General features: G+C 41.3%; 1 protein-coding gene across 3 annotated transcripts in view; it reads right to left on the bottom strand.

The window, feature by feature from the left end:
* The window catches only part of LOC124717057 (zinc finger protein 501-like), a 295897-nt gene that overhangs the window by 42430 nt on the left and 231386 nt on the right, over positions 1-22081 (bottom strand). Inside the window, exon 8 of one of the 3 annotated variants that reach the window (XM_047243741.1) lies at positions 12105-12873. The exons of the other annotated variants lie outside the window; for them this stretch is intronic. Coding sequence (XP_047099697.1) covers positions 12120-12873 — 754 coding nt within the window. The 3' untranslated portion in view covers positions 12105-12119. Of the gene's footprint in view, positions 1-12104; positions 12874-22081 lie in introns of those variants that run through there. 3 annotated transcript variants of the gene reach the window in all.

The raw sequence follows: 22081 nt of genomic DNA, 5'->3' as shown, positions 1-22081 counted from the left end.
ATTGATGTTGTGTCATTGGCTAACAACAAATCACAGGCTTTGATTGGCTCTTACTGTTTAGGTAAGCCGCATTTAGCTGTCTTGCATTACAACTTGCAATATGCCGTTTCAAGGCAACGCCACACTGAAGATTTATCACGAACTTTGACAACCAATACAAAAGATAAAAATCACAATACTTCGGTTTAGCCTAATCCATAATGTCATGGATTACAGAGTACTAAAAAGTAGGGTTGTGTCCCAGAATCGGGTAATTTTTATTTTCATCTTAGCATTGATAACACATTTCTTAAGAAAGTAATACAAGTATATTCTGCAATATTGGATATTATTTACCTTTCTGTCCGATTAGAAAACAATGGATGAATTAAATATTTGGCAGCTTATTTCCCAATACGTGGGGACTTCAGCGTGTGTGGTTACACAAGAACCATATCATGCGAAAGACATACAGTGTCACAACAGGTTCTGCGTTTCAACCATCATGCAGCTAACAGAGCACATTGATATAATAGACTTTAATGCCGTGCTTTTGTGTTCTGCGCTGCCTTGAAGTCCCTTTCACTTGCGCCAATAGATAGTAACGTGCAACTGTTTTAATGTTTTGAAAACTAATTTTAAAAGAAAAATATTCATGGTAACTTCTGTCATTACTCAATGTACTCTTAATGGAGCAGCTGTGGGCTTTAGTAAAAATTCAGTATGTTACGATAAATGGTGAATTAATTTATTCAATCTTTTGAATAGAGTATGTACTTCAAGAGGAGACCAGACTGGCACATAACTTGAGCTCACAAGTGTTTTGATTGCACTGACTACTCTGTGACACTGTTACTAAGGAAAGTTTTATTACTGACGTGTTACAAGTTGTAATTTTATACGCAGAGGATTTATTTTATACATCTGAGACTGCATTGTACTAGCCATATTGCTTCTCTAACAGTATGGAAAAATATCATCACAGTTATGTGTTTGAAGAACAAGCGAACAGATCCTATCTCTGCACTGCAGTCGGAGTTCAGCCAATCGCGGCACTTTTTCAGATTCGTTTCCGTGCCATGATGTATTTTACTTTCTCTCATCTTTCGTGTCGACACAAAACCAGCTTTTTTAACGCCATTTCGTATCCCCATATTCTGGGAACAGAACTGTAGATGCAAAATCAGGTTTTTTTTCCGATTCCCGTTTAGTTTCTTTGTGCAACACGTTCGGAATAGCCGCCCACCCTTAACGCTCGTTGATCCGTAGACGTGAGAGCTTGAAGACTTGCGTAAACCTTTCTTGCTCAAAACTATGTCTCATACCAAACCGAAATCAACAGTGTGCCACCAAAAAATTGTCCTTATCGAGTGAGCCCTGTTGAGAGCGAGTTTTTATGTGAAGACGAGCTTAGATGTGACACCAGAGTCTCGACGTTGAAAGAAAAGCTACATGATATGTTCCTACTCAAGTCTGAATTTATCGTTAAATGGGAATGGGAGTGGGAGTTCCGGGGAATCGAGCAACACAGGCTCCGACAGAGATAGCGAGTAGCGCGCCTCAGAATAGGCAACTCCGTCAACCCAAATACGCGCCCAAGGTACAGGGTACAAGATCACGGTTGGGTGCAGAACATCGGAAACCAATGTCGGCCTGCAATGATCATAAATACCGACGTTTCTTGGCTTCCCAAACCTTAAGTCGGAAGAAAGTATACAAAAGGAGATACCAAAATTATCGTCACTACGCAATCAGACCAACAACTGGGGCACAATTCTCAATAATGATAGGTTAATTGTTAATTCTCAGACCCGTTGCAACTAAAAACATGCACACACACACACACACACACACACACACACACACAAAATATATATATATATATATATATATATATATATATATATATATATATGTATAAAGAGATTTAAACAGTGTGTATGTCCATAAAACTAGACAAATGTAATCAACCATGCAACAAGCCCAGAATACTACAGCTGATGGCCGTAAGCTACCAGGTAAACAAGCTGTGGGTAAGATTATTAAATGACCAGAATAATTTTACATTTTGAATATTAACAGACATAGATAAAGGACTACAATAAGATAGCAACAAGTAGCAAGTGTTACTGACAACAGCAATACTTAGTCGCCAGACCTGCTGTGACCCAGCATATACATACATTAAAAAGGAGGGAGTTTTATATATATATATATATATATATATATAAAAACTAAAACTATGTAATCAACCAAGTCACAAGCCTAGAGTACAACTGCTAGTGGCTGTAAAACATTCGGTAATAACAGTATTTTCAACTGTACGCTCATTGAACACTCAACATCGCTCTGTCGAAAGACTCCTCTTGTTGTTTGCCTTTAAACAAATTGTCATTCAACAGTGCATGTTAACATCAGGAAATTCGGGGAACACTACAAGAAAGCCACGACACGAATCTGCAAGATGCGAACTTGCAGATCAAGTTGACAATATACCATTTATCGGTTGATACACACACGCGACCACAGGAAGATTCAAACTGTCAAACGGTGAGCGTCGCTCTACCCGGAGGCAATCTCGCCGGTGCAACCTTGCGGGCAGCAAAATTAATAGCAAACAACCGGCACATACTAGCAACCAAGAGTCTAGTCTGCGCGAGGCAGCTTCGAATACCAACGGCCACAGTTTCACAGACCAGCGGCTACAGTTTAAACCATCATGTCCTCTTTATGACAATACAAACGGCAGAACATCATGCCTCCAGGCACATCGCCTCACCGCCTTCTGGATGAGTCGCAACCGAAAGCCGCGACGAGGCGTGGCTTTCCTTCTCAAAACAGCTCACCGTACAATACAAAAACCCCTCGCAAAACGCGGCCGTCCATGCGGGCCACCTCCAACCAACTGCCCGTACGCTGCTAGTAAGTCCTCTCTCTCCGAAAGCCGCCAGCGATCGCACGCTAAGCACCGTGACCCCCTCTGGCGATGCACCAGGGGAAGGAGAGCAAGGCTCACCACGTACCACTAGAATCACGTATCCGGATAGGGTCTACCAGCTTACTGGTGGAACTAGGCGACTGTAGGTCTTTAGTGAATACACCTGTAGAATTACGACTATCACCTGCAGTCGCTGAAGATGAGCATTTGATACTGACTTTGCTGCGGTTAAATGGAATCCCGTCTTGCTGTAACACTATCAACGTGCAGCTTTTTGTTACGTGATGAGTCCACAGCAGAAGAGCATGTAACTCAATGGCTTCTCTAGAGTTAATGTTGCATTGCTCTGAAGTTAAACTGAATCTGTCTCCTGTTTTAAAAAGCCTATATCCATTATTTTTCAATGCCTTACTCATAAAAACTGCTGCAGAATTGAGGTTTTTACATACGCTCCGCCTTTAAAAGCAAAGACACTTTCCCTTCCACATGTCTTTCTGACAATCCTTGTCAGGATAACTTCTTTATATCTGTGTTCAGTGAAATAAACGAGCACTCTCACCCCAACCTCTTGTCTAATTGGTTTCTGAAATCTAAGCTATTATGTATTTTAGCACATACTCGTATTTTTCGTATACACTACTGGCCATTAAAATTGCTACACCACGAAGCTGAAGTGCTACAGACGCGTAATTTAAGCGACAGGAAGAAGTTGTTGTGATAAGCACATGATTAGCTTTTCAGAGCATTCACACAAGGATGGCGCCGGTGGCGACACCTACAACGAGCGGACAGGAGGAAAGTTTACAACCGATTTCTCATACACAAACAACACTTGGCCGGCGTTGCCTGGTGAAACGTTGTTGTGATGTCTCGTGTAAGGAGGAAAAATGCGTACCATCACGTTTCCGACTTTGATAAAGGTCAGATTGAAGCCTATCGTGATTGCGGTTTATCGTATCGCGACATTGCTGCTCTCGTTACACGAAATCCAATGACTGTTAGCAGAATATGGAATGGTGGGTTCAGGAGGGTAATACGGAATGCCGTGCTGGATCCCAACCGCCTCGTATCACTAGCAGTCGAGATGACAGGCAACTTATCGCATGGCTGTAACGGATCGTGCAACCACGTCTCGATCCCTGAGTCAACAGATGGGGACGTTTGCAAGACAACAACCCGCACGAACAGTTCGACGACATTTGCAGCAGCATGAACTATCAGCTCGGAGACTATGGCTGCGGTTACCCTTGACGCTGCGTCACAGACAGGAGTGCCTGCGATGGTGTACTCAACGACGAACCTGGGTGCACGAATGGCAAAACGTCATTTTTTCGGATGAACCCAGGTTCTGTTTACAGCATCATGATGGTCGCATCCGCGTTTGGCGACGTCGCGGCGAACGCACATTGGAAGCGTGTATTCGTCATCGCTATACTGGCGTATCAACCGGCGTGATGGTATTGGGTGCCACTGGTTACACGTCTCGGTCACCTCTTGTTCAGACTGACTGCACTTAGAACAGTGGACGTTACATTTCAGATGTGTTACGACCCGTGGCTCTACCCTTCATTCGATCCCTGCGAAACCCTACATTTCAGTAGGATAATGCACGACCGCATGTTGCAGGTCGTGTACAGGCCTTTCTGGATACAGAAAATGTTCGACTGCTGCCCTGGCGAGCACATCCTTCAGATCTCTCACCAATTGAAAACGTCTGGTCAATGGTGGCCGAGCAACTGGCTCGTCACAATACGCCAGTCACTACTCTTGGTGAACTGTGGTATCATGTTCAAGCTGCATGGGCATCCAAGCTCTGTTTGACTCAATGCCCAGGGGTATCAAGGCCGTTATTACGGCCAGAGATGGTTGTTCTGGGTACTGATTTCTCAGGATCTATGCACCCAAATTGCGTGAAAATGTAAGTACATGTCAGTTCTAGTATAATATATTTGTCCGCTGAATACCCGTTTATCATCTGCATTTCTTCTTGGTGTAGCAATTTTAATGGCTAGTAGTGTATAAACTTTTGTCATTTTGGCGTGTCTCTGCCGCGTTTGCGCTGGGCACGACAGGTTCTAAAGACTGTGGCCATGTGTTTTGAATCTCGATTTTGCTGCAACATGACTTCTCACTAAAACTCATTATGCCTCATAAAAATCTTAAATTGAGTGAACTACGTTGCCTCATTTGTCATCTGCCATTACAAAATCAGTGCAATTCTGTTCTTGTCGCTTTCAACCACACGATCTTATAGTTGGTTTTCATCATCAAAGTAGCTACATGTCGCTTTCTTGTCTACAGTATGTTGACTAATGGCTGTTTCGGTTCCACATTGTGCATTATAAGAAATCAAGCTCTTATGCAACTATTTCAGAATTCGGAAACTTACGATACCACTTTATTTTTAAACAGTGTTACGCCTATTTTCGTATATATACTGACAGATTCACGTTTTTGGATATTTACATCATTATGTAGCAGTATGACAAAGTTCTTAAAAATGTTAGTCGAGTATTAGTCGATATTTTTAGAAGTCACTGGGTTATACTTTCCAGACTATACCTAAACGCCGATACCAATTGCAAGATACGTAAATTTAACTTTGGTATTAAGTTCTTCTCTCATATCATTTCTGTAAATATGTCATTACCAGTGTTGCTGAGTTATTTGCAATAAATCTGGATTTCTAATATACAACAATTATTATTAAGGTGGAACTCTATAGCCTGAACAAAGTAATGTTCAAGTCAGGTAGAAAACTGGTATTAGTAATTCATGATCACAATCTTGTGCGTCCCTGTTCTCGGTAAATAACTTGAAACAGCTCCACAGTTATTCAAGATCTTTTTTATGAACAGTTTGAACACCTCCGGTTACAGACACGGTATATTGCCTACCCCTCTCCTTTTGCAGAAGCGGTAACCCAGTGCCATGAGGAGTGGACTCTCTTTGCCAAAGTTGCTGTAATGCCATTGTAGATTAATCATGTAGTGTATCACGGGTTGCACCTCACTATCTGCTAGATATCACATGTGGACGTCTGTTGACATGTGTTTAAATGCCACATGCCGATGACAAACCTCACGAGTCACGTTACAAACAGAGCACTTCAAATATTTTGAGGGCCGACGAAAGCTAGACACTTTCTTTTTTTCCCCATCTTTTGTATGATGTCTAGGATTTTAAGTAATAAATATTTACATATGATTTCTCTCTCAATGAGAATTCAGGCTGTCACTTAAGGTTAACTTACATGTTACACATTCTTGATTAATGTGTATTTAAGGAACTTGTATTTTGGTTTATAACTTGAAGGAGTATTATACTATTTTCAGATATTGAAGCGAAGTGTTACCACACATTGTATAGTCTGAAATCGCGTGTTGCAGGCACTTACTGTACAATTAAGAGTTGATTAGTGTCATTCATACCGTAAACTTACTCATTATTACTTGTTAGTTTTAGCACCTGTCCTGTTTCTTAGAGAGCTCAAAAATAATGGAACTATCATTGCTCGCTTAAAATAGGGCTGATATAGGGATTTATAGCTTTAATAAAATTTAGTTATCTAAGTACTGATCAACGACCTACTCTGCATAGGGCATCTTTCTCTGTTAAGAGCCGCTTGGGCCCCAGTAATTAAGGCCCCTACTTATGATGAGCCCCAAGACATCCTCTAATGAATATTTATGAGCGTTCTAGACCCTTTCACAAGATCGCCACATGAGCTAACCGGTGAATGAGAAGGACTCTACCACCCACTTACGCCTCTCCATCCTGGAGCTCTGTATACCTCTGTTAACGTATATGATCTCACTTCTGGTCACCAATGTCAATGTATACTGGGGAGGAAAGAGGGAAGAAGGTTGTTACTTATGCCTCGTCACGACAGTGTGCAGATGGTCGAGCGGTCAGGACTTGAAAGTGTGCATCCAGTGCTGCCGTTAAATGACGGAACAGGAAATCAGGTACAATAAAGGGGATATATTTCATTGTACGGTGTACAGGGGCGCTCCTAGGGTCGGAAGTTATCAGGTTTAGGCCAGTCTAGGAGGTCGAACAATTAACTGAAATGGGCAATGGAAGGGGAAACGGTTCATGCTAACTTACGTTGGCGGCCGATCGTAAAAAGCAGACGTCTATTCTGCTCGAGGTCTGGATTACAAGAGGGAGAGGCAACTGTGTTCCGCACCGCAGAACACTCCAGCGTCCACACACGTGACCTGCATCCCACACACGCTGTTGGCTAAAACCAATGGCGTGAATTCGCTAGCAGTTTCAGCAGAGGTCTCAGGGTGTTTCTTGTCAGCAGCTTTAACTGGACAGAGCTGCCTCGGTTTTGCAAGACAGGCGACTTGTGTCACGTAGATACAGCGTAAGTTACTGGGAGAAAACTTATAAAGATTTCACTGGGCCTTTGAAATAAATTTTTTAATCAATTCCCCTAAAATATTCCTTGACTGGCTGCCCCCCTTACACATCCACTGAAACCTCACTCCAGATATATCTCACCAACACTGCATGACCACTGCCAAGCTCAGATACTAACAATATTCCAATTTTGTAAAAATATTTATAAGCCAATAAAACAACTCAGATAAAATCACCACTTGTAACACTTAGCATTAAGCACCTTCATTATAACTCTGAAGGAAACTAACTACAACATAACGTTCCCTAGATTCTAAGGCCCCAACGAGGGTCAAGCCACCACGTCTGTGGGCCTCATCGAAAGGGAAAGGATTGCACAGGATGGGTAGCCAGTCTATGAATATTTTAAGATTTCAATGCAAAATTTTACTTTCAATTTTTTGTCACATTTTTCAAATACAATTCCAGAGTGCGTTACCTCAGAGCATATGTGCCAGGTAGAACCTTGGCATCAACACACACTTTCAGTTCCGGTAATCTGCTGACAAAATCATACACATGCACCACCAGGATGAATCAACTGGAAGTGTGGAACAAATGTCATTTGGCAGTTGCCGACAGCTTCTTGGTGTGCAGAATCCAGTCCAGTCATGTCTCCAGCTTGCTTACAGGATGGTTGACTTAAACGATCTGTCTGTGGCTCTGCGTCATCTGGACCAGCCAACAACTAACTCTCTCCTCCAATTCCACGGCGCACTATATTAATTTAGTCTGACAGGTGGCCTCACAGTCCAGGCTGGGTTAATCATATCAAACTGGCACAATATACCAAAATTCCATGAATTTAATAGTTTTAATTTCAGGCTCTCTAAGACGCTCATGATGTCTTCCACCCTGATCAGGCACCCCTTCTACGCCAGTACACTGTAATAAAAATCGACATGCACACTACCACAGTGTGTTTGGATATGACACAACCTTTCATTTCTGTGTTTAAAAAAATCTAGAATTAAAGTTGCAAACATAAGTGTAATGCTTCTTTTCCTTCATTGCAAATATAATATACCACTGAACCATTGTCTCAATTATAAGTGGTGTATTAGTCACTCGCCAGCTTCTGTCGCAGGCAGTAACTGCACTGTTTATACATCAATTGTAAATAGACACTTTCTTGCACCAGTTGACTTTTTATCATTTGACTTTTACTGTCTTGCCCTCGCCTTCTTCATCTGGTGAGCGCTGTAGTAAGTCTCTGAAATATCATGTACCTTGTGAGAAAAAGATATGTCGCATCCCTCTTTCAATGAACATAGTAAAGCAGAGTTATGCTCTTTTGGTTCTTTTACAAATGTATCATTCCCAGCAACTGGTATAATAATATTGCTTATGCAATCACTTCTGAACACCGTGCACAATTCGCTTCATGACGAAAACTGTGATTCCAAATAAGGCTTGGAAGTAGATACTTTGCAATAATAGTATGGAAACTTGGGAGCTATGTCAAAAAATTGACAGTCCTTTCCTTTCAGTGCAATACCTACTTCTTTCTATTCCCTTCCCAATCTGAAATAATTATCATCTTGACTCTGTTTAGTCCAATTGCTGATATGACCATATAATATCCATATGGTATCCTGGAAAAAACAGAAGAGTAAAGAGTAGTGAAGATTCATCTGAGATACAACGTATTTCTTTTTTCATTCTAAGAGTTGCAGATGAACTTTCATTAGATAAGGGGAGAGGAAGGAGATGAAAGTGGCAGACTGAATTTCTATATTAAAAGATGGTGGATGTGAGGCAGATCTTCCAGAAACAGAAAATATATATACTGATAGGATTAAAAGACGTTTTACAAAAGGAAATTATGCTAATAACAGGGAAACAGACTGAAACCAGGCTCTTCATATTTTGAGTATAATATCTGTATCATCACTCAGCCAATGTACTACTTCGGGAACAGCAATATTCACTGGGAATTTGTTCATACAGAAACATTGTATACCTCTTTTATAAGAAACTATGCTGATTCCTGCTATAGTGTACATCCGTACCCACATTCTCAAGATGCATTCTGTAACCAATGATTTGTGCAGTTACAATGCCAGACTATTTTATACCTGCTTATCCTTTCAATTATTACAGGCATCAAATAGATGTGATAGAATGTTACTTAACACCTGGCACATTGAAGGCTGAATTGAGCTAACGTGCAAACATGATGTAAGAATGTCTGAAACATTCTTATAGCGATGTACTTCCGCTGGCATCCTGAGACCATGTACATACTGTCAGTAAAAAACCCTCTTGGGTAAATAAATGTGACAAACCAATTCAATCACCAAGTACATTTAATTAAAATGAATTTTAAATCATGTTACCAAAAAAACATAACAAGTATTCTATAGACTTCTTCCTCATCATAGATGCATAAAGAATAAAGAGGAAACCAAGTAAAGAGGATACAAAAGTTATGTCACTTTACAAATGGCAATTCAAGACTGTAGTAGTAGTTCCACCTGAGCCTCCACACAGCGTGGTGGGAGAGTACCTAACTACTATACTACTACTCCACCACCTCTCCACACCACTACATGTACACAGAGAGTCGAGTCTGCAGATCACTGCACAGACATACTTTGGTTTATTGACCGCATTTCCTTTACATGGTGTTTAAAAAGCAGTTTTTCTAACTTTGAAGCTGTACTCCTTAGACCAAAACAAGAAAAAAATCTCTAATAAACATATGTCCAAAAGTACTTCGTTTTCGAATTATTGATGAGAGTTAACGATCAACAGCTTTCCAGGTACAACACAACAACTTCACCTGTTTGACTCATAGTTAACAGAAAGTTCTCCTTTCGAAGATGACAGAATATTTATTTCATGAGCAGGCACACATTGCTTTTATGTATGGCAGCACAAATGGTAAAGGATATACAGCTGCACTGCTGTATCAGACAACATCTCAGGACCAAAGATAGCTGAGTTACCTATCTGTTCAGTGCTGAGATCGTTGCATTGCCGCGACAATATCTGAGGCACCACTGACTACTGACCAAGTGAGACCACATGTTGCTCGTATGGCTCACCATTCGATCTATCTCTGGGCACCACTTAAACATTTCATCTATGTAGAACCACCCAATAAAGAAATTCTACACTGATGTGTCATGGATGGCTGCTTTACCATTGGTAACCCTCAAGGAGTATTTGAAAGGGAGTGACACTTAATGATTCGACGAGTTCATGCGGGTTTAGGATCGAGAGGAGGACATTCAGAGAATTATATATTTATATACTGTTGAGCACCAGTCACCTAACCTGTATATTTTCGTTGATATCTTGAAAACAAAGGATTTTTGGACATATGTTGACATGGGCTTCTTTTTGTTTTCGCTAAGGAACCTGCCCCAAAGTGTATAAAATCATTTTTGAAGCAGAAGAAACTGAGAGCAAGCTAGATATGATCAGTGCACTATATGCTTCGTAATAAATAACTGAGTAAGTGTTCCATTAGTGCAATAATACTGCTATACCTACATATTTCTCGTTTGAGAACAGCAACAGCACAACATAGGGTATATTTTAGCATGACAGATTGAGCTAGAAGGTGTAAAAATACCTCTGAAGTGGAGCACCACTCTGGTGTCATTCTTGATTGCAATGGATGCCTTGCTATGTTGTCATGCTTAATGTACAGGAAAAACTTAAAATGCTTAACACTAAGTAATGTCACAGTCATTCTTGGAGTAAATAAAGACTATCTCTTCTTGCCCCATTCAACATTGATGAAGGTGTTATGCTAATGGAAGATGTATTCTCAAGTGTAACCTTGCACTGGCACTAACATCTGGTGAAATAGACAATACTCAGCTGATCTTCAGTCATACTACAGCTCAGGGTAAATGCTCTCACATATATGCGATTACTATTCTCCTTCCAATTGCTTTGGCACCTGTAATGTCGAATTCTATCTGTCTGGTACGTTGCAAATTACTTTTTTGGATACCAGTAGAATAATTTTTCTATACATGCTCTGTACCCCATAAATGTTCATGTGGATGTTACAGCGAAAACTGGTGGAACATAGGCACTGCTACACAAAGAAGATGAAATTAATGACAGGATTCACCTTAACCGTTCTTTCACAAAAGAAATAAAATTATTTACCACTTAGACATGTGTCTCCATTTTCTCCAAATGTACATGGAGGCTCACCTATTATGCTGTTGCTTTGCTGTAACTAACCATACGAAATAATGTTGCATAAAATGTAGTGTTAGCACTGAATCCCTCGAATAAATTAAGTGTGCCAACAGGCAGAAAGAAAGCAGAAAAATCTGAGAATCATCTGAGACACTGAGTTACATTATTATGTACAGACGTTAATAGCAGGTCAAATATTGTTCACAATCAGACTCGAGGAAAGTGGTTCATTGAAAGTCAGATGCTGGTAGGACTCTATGGCCATTAAAATGATTGGATTTCGATCGGTCACAACTTTAAAATATACAGAGGCTTAGGCTGAAATACCCATATGAAGACAGAGAGGAGTGTATAGCTTCACGGAAGACACTCCTCTCGCAGTTCAAATACCTCACATTTCAAAAGACATCACACTCTCCATCTTATGTCTTGCAAAGACCAAAATGCTGCAGTTATAGAAATAAGATCACAAACATAGTGTTGTTTACACTTTTCAGTATCTTTTCGTTTTTAGTATCGCTGAATTATTTAGAAAATGTGAGAGATGTAAAGACATCTGACAATGTGCAGCTGTGGACGCTGCTTCAAATTATTATCTTGTGCAACTGTCTTGCTGCCAAAGGCATTAGTTTAATGGTCGTTTGCCAGTATGCACCTGCGAGTGCCTCTGCAAGTGGTGATTTGTTACAAATGTCATGTTGCAAACACCACAGCTGTAGGGGCGTTCGCCAGTGTGCAGTTTTAAATGCCGATTCAGGTTAGTACTTAGCGTGAACGTTAGGTTGCAAAACCCACAACTGTAGGGGCGCTTGCCAGTGTGCCGATTAAAATGTTTATCGAGATTACTCTTTATCGTGAATGTCTTGTTGCAAATGCTACAGCTGAAAGGGCGTTCGCCTGTGTGCAGCTTCGAATGTTGTCTCAGATGAGCACTTCGGGTGAATGTTTTATTGCAAATGACACAGCTGTATGGTCGTTCACCGGTGTGCAGCTGAGAATGCTTCTTCAGATTACCACTTTCCGAGAACGTCTTGTTGCAAACGCCACAGCTGAAAGGGCGTTCACCAGTGTGCAGACGCAAATGCCTTTTTACATTAGCTCTTGTAGTGAACGTTTTGTGGCATGTGTTGCAAAAATGCAAAGCTTCACCTCTCTCCACACATGTGTGTTCCTTCAGATCCTGCAACCATTCAAAGGTATTTTTACAGGTGTGGCAGTGGTGTGCTAGATGCCTTGTGCCGGTTTTATTCCCATGGGTTGACTGCTTCTCGATGTTACTTTGTATCCTGTTGCCTGTTTCTGCAGCCAGGGAAACTTTGGTAACCAAACTGCAACTGTCATCACTACCATTGCCGTCCTCTATGCCAGCGACATTAGTGCTGCAGAAAAGTGGAAAAAAATGGTGTCAGAAAATATTGCCATAACAATACAATTATGGAAATGAATACTATGTTAACATATACTAAAGCACCCATGGTCTATGTGGAGCATTTTTTATAACTAATCAAAACGTCCTCAGTACTGATTTAGAGCTCTGCCACTGCTTAACTTCTGAATAAAAATCATTATCAGCAGTTGTGGACGAAGATATCTGGCACAACAAGTTTCCCTATTTCCACCAACGGCCTTGTCAAAGAAGGCATAGGAGTGGGCAAAGGTTCAGGGCACTCTCTTGCCCTTAGTGTGAGAAACTGCTCCTGAAAGCAAGGGAAAGCTATTGATACTGATGTTATTATAAACTGAAACACAACGAAAATACTGGAAAGTAATGGTCGAACAGAAGCTAACTGATAAGGACCATAGAACTCTAATACATATTTTGTGAATGTCGACATCAACATCTATACCCAGCAAGTGCAACTAGCGAAAGCGGTGGGCACTGAACTTTAGAAATTCCTTAGTTTTTGTAGCTCATTAACATTTTGGGACATGTGGCACTATTTTTAAGGCCATTCTACAATACAGAAATCTTTGATGAGAAAATCTAATGGGCAACTTTCCTTAGACTACTATAAACAGTGACACCTTGGTTGTGGAGCAATGGGTAAAATCTTTAGAGTGAATGACTGTGGAAAAGAAGCTGCACTAAGGAAAGTAGGCCTTATGGATACATGGAAAATTACTATTCACATAACAATGTGTGATTAGAAATATGTCCAACCAGGATTTGCCCCAGCCGGCCGAAGTGGCCGTGCGGTTAAAAGTGCTGCAGTCTGGAACCGCAAGACCGCTACGGTCGCAGGTTCGAATCCTGCCTCGGGCATGGATGTTTGTGATGTCCTTAGGTTAGTTAGGTTTAACTAGTTCTAAGTTCTAGGGGACTAATGACCTCAGCAGTTGAGTCCCATAGTGCTCAGAGCCATTTTTGATTTGCCCCAAATTTAGCACAGCTAACATCTTCCAAAGAAAATCGACAACTAGTATAATGCCCTTCAGCTCAACACTTATACTTTAAAAGAAATAGATGTTGTCTGTGTTGTGTACATCCAAATTACTACTTCTAATTGTTGACCGGTTAATACACTTTTTCACACATTATAGCCCAATGCTTAAATTATACCTTGGGTTTTATTACTACTCTTCAATTCTGGTTACTGTGTAGTATTAGAAGCAGACTCTCATTAATTTTTGGATAATGTTTATTATTTTTATCAATTATCTCAGCTAATTGGACCCACCCATAAAGCACTGAAAACTATCCTTGTTATAGGGTATTGAGTTTTCATCTGTGACTACCACACTTTTTGAAATCGGCTACCACCCTTCTTGAAATCTAGGTTAACCTAAAATTCATGACTCAACTAGCAAGTTACAAATTATCTGCAAGAGTTTCGACTTTTTACAATAGCTGTCTTAAAAATCTTCTGTCGCAACATTGTGCAGTGCCTTGCTCTCTTTCTACAACGAATTTCTTCAACGGATTGGACTGAAACGAATCTCAGGCCGAATCTGGCCGACAGGTCCTTAGTTGCCCGTCCATTGTCTATTGTAACAGCAATTACAGACATGCCTGAAGAATTCAAATTCGATCTAAACTAGCTGCAGGTTACATACAGACAATACGAATGTAATGGTACATGCTAACAATATTGTGTATCAAATTTTGAAAAAGACGTTCCACGTACGATCCTTATAAAATGTGTAAGAAATTCAGTTCAACTTGCTACTTCTGCTGCAAGTAGAAACCTACTAAGAAATCTTGACTTCTTAGTCAGGGAAACATGTAATTGGTTTTTGTGTTCTTCAAGTGGCCAATGGTTGTACATCTACATCTACATCTACATTTATACTCCGCAAGCCACCCAACGGTGTGTGGCGGAGGACACTTTACGTGCCACTGTCATTACCTCCCTTTCCTGTTCCAGTCGCGTATGGTTCGCGGGAAGAACGCCTGTCTGAAAGCCTCCGTGCGCGCTCTAATCTCTCTAATTTTACATTCGTGATCTCCTCGGGAGGTATAAGTAGGGGGAAGCAATATATTCGATACCTCATCCAGAAACGCACCCTCTCGAAACCTGGCGAGCAAGCTACACCGCGATGCAGAGTGCCTCTCTTGCAGAGTCTGCCACTTGAGTTTATTAAACATCTCCGCAACGCTATCACGGTTACCAAATAACCCTGTGACGAAACGCGCCGCTCTTCTTTGGATCTTCTCTATCTCCTCCGTCAGACCGATCTGGTATGGATCCCACACTGATGAGCAATACTCAAGTATAGGTCGAACGAGTGTTTTGTAAGCCACCTCCTTTGTTGATGGACTACATTTTCTAAGCACTCTCCCAATGAATCTCAACCTGGTACCTGCCTTACCAACAATTAATTTTATATGATCATTCCACTTCAAATCGTTCCGCATGCATACTCCCAGATATTTTACAGAAGTAACTGCTACCAGTGTTTGTTCCGCTATCATATAATCATACAATAAAGGATCCTTCTTTCTATGTATTTGCAATACATTACATTTGTCTATGTTAAGGGTCAGTTGCCACTCCCTGCACCAAGTGCCTATCCGCTGCAGATTGTGATATTTATCAGACAATCAATGAAGGAGTAGAACACCTAAAAATCCAACGTGCATGTGACAGTTTTCCATGGAGCCTGCAGTAAAATGAGTTATAGCCCTGGATCTCATTGTGGTAGCACTGTCCTTAGTGGAAAATTGAAAAAGATACTGGCGAAATATCAGCCCCAGGGATTCCAAGATTTTCGAGAGTTTTTGCTTTAAATTTTGATATCAGATAACAAATGACAAAACAAATATGTTTTCGTGTGATGTAAATGCAAATTAGCATTTCGGGATTTATTTGCTCTACTTGTACAGTTAAAGTTGCTTCTACCAAATTCCGTGATTCCAGGTTAACAAGAAATACTCAACAGGTTTTGATGAATGAGTTTGCGACTAAAACGAAGCGAAGAGGTATAGATAGAGAGATGCTGAATGAAACACGTTTGGCTGTCAAGAGGCAATGCGTAATGTTCAAATGTGTGTGAATTTCTATGGGACCAAACTGCTGAGGTCGTAAGTCCCTAGACTTACACTACCTTATGCTGAGAACAACACACACACACCCATGCCAGAGGGAGGACTCCAACCTCCTGCGAGAGGGGCCATGCAATCCCCTACATGGCGCCTCTAACCGCACAGCCATTCCATGCGGCTGATGCATAATGCCTTCAATGACTAATATAGCAGAATATTGTCAAGTGTTCTTTCACAGAACCCAGGGAAATTCTGGTCGTATGTAAAGGCTGTTAGTGGCACCAAAGTTAACATCCAGTCCTTAGTGAATGAAACAGGAACTGAAATTACTGGTAGCAAAGTGAAAGCAAATTGCTCAACTCTGTTTTCAAATTCAAAGGAAAACCCAGAAGAATTGTCCCAGTTTAATCCTCATACCACTGAAAAGATGAATGAAATAAGCATTAATGTCAGTGGTTGTTGATAAACAGCTGACATCGTTAAAACTGAACACAGTTGCAGGCCCTGATGGAATCCCTGTCAAATTCTAAACTGAATTTGTGGCTGAGTTATGCCCTCTTCCCACTATCATCTATTGTAGATCCCTTGAACAAAACACCATGTCCAGTTTTTGAAAGGAGGCACACATCACACTTATCTGCAAGGAAGAAAGCAGAAGTGATCCACGAAACTATACAGTATCCTTGACGCTGATTTGTCGTAGAATCTTAAAACAATTCTGAGCTCAAACATAATGAGGTATCTTGACAATGGCATCCAGCATAAATTTAAAAAAACATCGATCATGTGAAACTCCACTACCCTTTTCTAACATGATATACTAAAAGATTTGGAATGAGGCTATCAGGTAGGTTCTGTATTTCTGGATTTCCGATGAGCATCTGACTCAATACCGCACCTATGCTTATTGTCAAAAGTATGATCATGAAGGGAAAAAAGTGAAATTTGTAGCTGGATTTAGGACTTTTAAGCAGGGAGGGTGCAGCATGTTATCTTGGATGGAGAGTAATCGTCAGGTGTAGAAGGAACTTCAGGTGTGTCCCAGGGAAGTGTGTTTGGACCCTTGCTGCTAATGTTGTACAGAGTCTGCCAGAAAAATGTATACACTATTTCCGGCTCTATCAAGATATCGATATTGTCGTTCGATTTGAGTTACGAGTGTGCTGTAGTATGTTCTCTGGCTCAACAGATGTTAGTACTTTGATCTCGGTATTGAAAAAAACAAGATCGCTGGAGCATGCTTGACATTCGAGCAATGAAAATGTATTCTGAAGTGGTTTTTCAAGTTTGACAATGCCGTTGAAGTGCAATGTCAGTGGAGACGGGAGTTTGAAACAGAACCCCCCAACATGCCTAACAATTAAACGCATCATTGACAAGTTTGAACTGAATGGAAGGATTTGTGATATTCACAAAGGAATATCAGGAAGACAGCGTATGGCTACAAGTCCTGTTTCGTCGGCTCTCGTGTTCGCAACGTTTGTTAATTCTCCACAGAAGTCTGCCACGCAATGTGTATGTGAAGTGAGGGTTAGCAGTACAAGTGTACGAAGAATTCTGAAAGCTGCAAGGTGGAAAGTTCACATCCCACGATTACTGCACACGATTAATGACGACGACCCTCATCGCCAAATGTAATTTTGCGAATGGTATCAAGAAATAGTTACTGATGATGAACAATTTGTGATGAAGGTAGTGCGGAGTGACGAGACACAACTTAAACTTAATGGGAGAGTGAATCGCCATAACAGTGTGTACTGGGCACTGGAAAGTTTGCATGTTTATGGGGATAAAGCGGTCAATCTACCAGGGGTTCATGTGGGGTGTGGACTATCATATAGGGGCTTAGTAGGCCACTTTTTCTTTGATGACACTGCCACTAGAGAAGTGTGCCTGGAAATGTTATGCACATCAATTTTGCCATGTATACATGTGCTTTATGGAGCTGATGAAGAGGTCTTCTACCAACAGGGCAGGGCGCCACCACACTACCACCAAGTATAGCTAGCCGTACAAGCTTTCCTGGATGACAATTTTCCGTGGCATTGGATTGGTCAAAGAGGGTCCATTGAGTTACCTACATGGTCGCCAGACCTAACATCTATGGACCTTCACCTGTGGGGAACTGTGAAAGATAACCTCCATCGACGTAAGTCATGCACACTGGAGGAACTTCGTCACGAGATTACAGCGACATGTGCAGTAATCTCCACTGTAACATTGACTGACGTGGTTGCGCAAGCGCTCGTCCTTCTGTTACATGTATAGCCGCCAACGGCGAAAATTTTGAACATTTAAAGTAACCATGTGCTGAAATGATGGTTGTACAACATGTTTGATCAATTATTAAATGTAAAATAAACACATAAGTAATACTTTACGTTCCTTAAACTGTGTATCCATTTTTCAGGCGAACTCTGTATATTAATGAACTTGCAGGCATTATTTATAGTAAAATCAGGATTTTTGCAGATGATGCAATTATCTATAATTAAGTACTATCTGAAAGAAGCTGCATAAATATTTAGTGAGATCTTGATAACATTTCAAAGTGTGCAGAGGTTGGCAACTTTCTTTAAATGTTCAGAAATGTAAAATTTTGCACTTCACAAAACGAAAAAAACATAGTAGCCTATGACAGTAATATAAATGATTCACAATTGGACTCGGACAACTCATTCAATTACCTGCATGTCACACTTCCTAATAAAATGAAATGGAATGATTACATAGGTTCAGTTGTGGGTAAAGCAGGCCGTAGACTTCAGTTTACTGGTAGAATACTGAGCAAGTGCAATCAATCTACGTAAGAGAATGCTTACAAATCACTCGTGTGACCAGTTCTAGAATATTGCTGAACTGTGTGGGACCAGTAACAGATAGGGCTTACAGGGGTATTGAACTTTTTCAGAGAAGAGCAGAACGAATGGTCACAGGTTTGTATAATCTGTGGGAGAGTGTCAGAGATGGCTTGGTTCAAATGGCTCTGAGCACTATGGGACTTAACATTTGAGGTCATCAGTCCCCTAGAACTTAGAATTACTTCAGCCTAAATAACCTAAGAACATCACACACATCCATGCTCGAGGCAGGATTCGAACCTGCAACCATAGCGGTCGCACGGTTCCAGAGTGAAGCGCCTAGAGCTGCTCGGCCACTGCGGCCGGCAGTGTGTCAGAGATACTGAAGGAACTGAAATGGAAGACTTGAAGACTATCCCGAGAAAGTCTATTAACAAAGTTCAAGAACTGGCTTTAAATCATGATTCCGAGAATAAACTACAAATGTTGAGAGGGAGGCAAACCACAGACTGTGTTTTATTAACAGAACAGTTAGAAAATGTAACAGATCTACCTAAGAGACAGCCTACACCACGATTGTCTGTCCTCTTTTGGAGTACTTCAAATAGTTCAAATGGCTCTGAGCACTATGAGACTTGACTTCTAAGGTCATCAGTCCCCTAGAACTTAGAACTCCTTAAACCTAACTAACCTAAGCACATCACACACATCCATGCCCGAGTCAGGATTCGAACCTGCGACCGTAGCGGTCGCACGGTTCCAGACTGTAGCGCCTAGAACCGCTCGTCCACTTTGGAGTACTGCTGCGTGGTCTGGGATCCTTCCGCGACACAATTAACGGAGAACATTGAGAAAGCTCAAGGAAGAGCAGTACAAGAAGACGTACTATGTCAGAGATTCATCCAGTTTTTCTGCAAATTAATAATTCAGTTGTAGCAAAGATCTCCAAGAAACAATGAAATTGAGAATTCCACTTCTTTCAGTGTTCAAACTTCTTTGGGTCATTAATTCCTCTCCTTCAATTTTGTAATATTGACCTTTGCTGGAAGATGTCTTCGCTGTAGAGGGAGATTTCAAGCATGAAGCGAGGAAGGTGGTCTGCAATAATGTTCACCTAATTCACTGCTGTCATGATGCCTTCGATTACCCCACAGATCCCATGTGAGCCCTACTCAATGTACTCCATAGCATAATTCTGCCCTCACTTGCCTGCATTTGTGGCACAGTGCATGTTTCGTGCAGCTATTCGCCTGGATTACGGCATGCAAGGACCCAACCATCGACCAGGTGAAACAATAAATGAAATTAATTCGACAAGCGACACATTTCCATTGCTGCACAGTGAAATCTCAGTGATGATGTGCCCACTGCACTCATAACTGACGAAGTCACTGGGTCAACACAGGAACATGTAGGGGTTATGTGATGTGGAACTCCATGTTGAATAATGCCCTTTGGTTAAAGTGCTATGAAACACTTGTGCCAGCACCAGCACTGTACTCTGTCATCGGATCTACCACAGATTGCTGCCTATCCTGGATTACACAACAGAGGTCCTCCGACCTCCACATTTTGTGATGAGACGTGATTGTTCAATACCAGACAGGCTACTCGTTATTTCACCATCGTTCTACCACTTTCCACAGGTGCTCACGGTAGTAGTATGCCAACAGGCGTCCAGCACTGCCATTTGAGAGATTCTCATTTCCAACTGCAGGGCCGTAATAATATCAAAACTGCTTACATTTTCGGCCATTATCTTCGCTATAATGGCTACCCATTCAACTTTCTTCTGCTTATTGCCTTTTGTCACTGCGCCATGTGCCTGCAACACCACGAAGAGACGTTCAACCTTGCAGTGGGAAATGGCCATGATGTCTTGGCTCATCGATGTAGTGTAACAGAAGACTATACCTGGTTGAGCAATTGGAAGATAAAAGATGAAGATGATGGAATACATGAAAACCTTATGCCTAAGATAACAGTGAGATGAACAGACATCACATAGAACTGCAAAATATGGACCACATTTAATTCATTGTCTCCTAAAATTGTGGGCAGGTCAGTTGGTAAGTTGCGGGGTATTTTTTAGAATTTTTTACCATATTTGTGACCCAAGCAGTTAAGCCAAGATCCCCAGTCTCTGTGACACTACATTCCACCACCACAACACATGGTGCTCGCTGAAACATGCCCGGAGGTTACAATGACAGAGAACTGGCAGTGCTCACCAGCCCACAGTCCAGGGCCCACAGGTTTCCCAACTCTGTATCCAGCAAGCGAATGCTTAGCTCCCTGAGGGAATCGAGGACATTTTTGCAAAGAGTTGATGTACAATAACTTTCTACAGGACCATGAACCTCATGCTAAATATTGCCAGGACTGATGAGGTGAAATTGCACACAGCAAAATAGATAAATAGGCACAATTGCGTGCTTGGCCGCGAGAGAATCCAAATGTCACCACAGAGTATGCTTCCCAGTACATGGGAGCAATGGCCTGGGGTGGTGTGACGTACAGAGGATTGATTGGCCCATTCTTTCTGGAAGGTCATGTCTCAGAGGAAACGTATTTTGAGATAATGAGGGATACATTTACTTCAGAACTTTGTAATAGACGGAACTTCGATGAACTGTGGTGGCAGCAAGATGATACTCCACCACACTTCGCCAATGTTGTTTTGGCGTTCTTGCATGAAGTATTTCCAGACCACTGGATTGGCCATCAAGGACTTGTGGAGTAGCCAGACGAGTCTCCTGAGTTTTAACCAATGGAATGTTTTCTTTAGGGTTACCTTAAGGATAAGGTGTACGCTAACACTATTACCAGTGAGCAGCTTTTGTGTGAGGTGGTTCTAATGGAGTTCAACAATATCGAAATGGGGATGAGAAGCAAGGTGTGTGAAATAGTTCCTGAATATTTGCAAGCCTGCCCTGACGTCGAGGGTGAGCCCCAGTCAACTACTAACTTGAAAGTCGATGACTGTGTCATAATAGTTACTAGCATATATGTGTATCCAGTTTTTGTTGCCCTTACTAGCATTTAACAATAAAAATAAGATACAATCAAAAACTGTTTATGTCTGGCCAATGCTCTAGACAGTACCCTCATTCACGTTTGTTTTGTACAGTTTGATTCACTTCTTAACAGGGCAAGGTGTGAGCAATTCCGATATTATTAAAGTAACAATACCTCCAACTTGTGTGCCGACTTAGACAGATATCAGTTGACTCACTCTGAATAGAATGCCAATGGTGTGAGTGGTCTTTCTTGAAAAATAATGGTAGCTGCCACTCTCCTGAT

Source organism: Schistocerca piceifrons, chromosome 9 (assembly GCF_021461385.2).
Source record: "Schistocerca piceifrons isolate TAMUIC-IGC-003096 chromosome 9, iqSchPice1.1, whole genome shotgun sequence".
Lineage (NCBI taxonomy): Eukaryota > Metazoa > Arthropoda > Insecta > Orthoptera > Acrididae > Schistocerca > Schistocerca piceifrons.
Note: the sequence above shows the minus strand (reverse complement) of the source record. Positions and strands in the feature narration are given on the sequence as shown.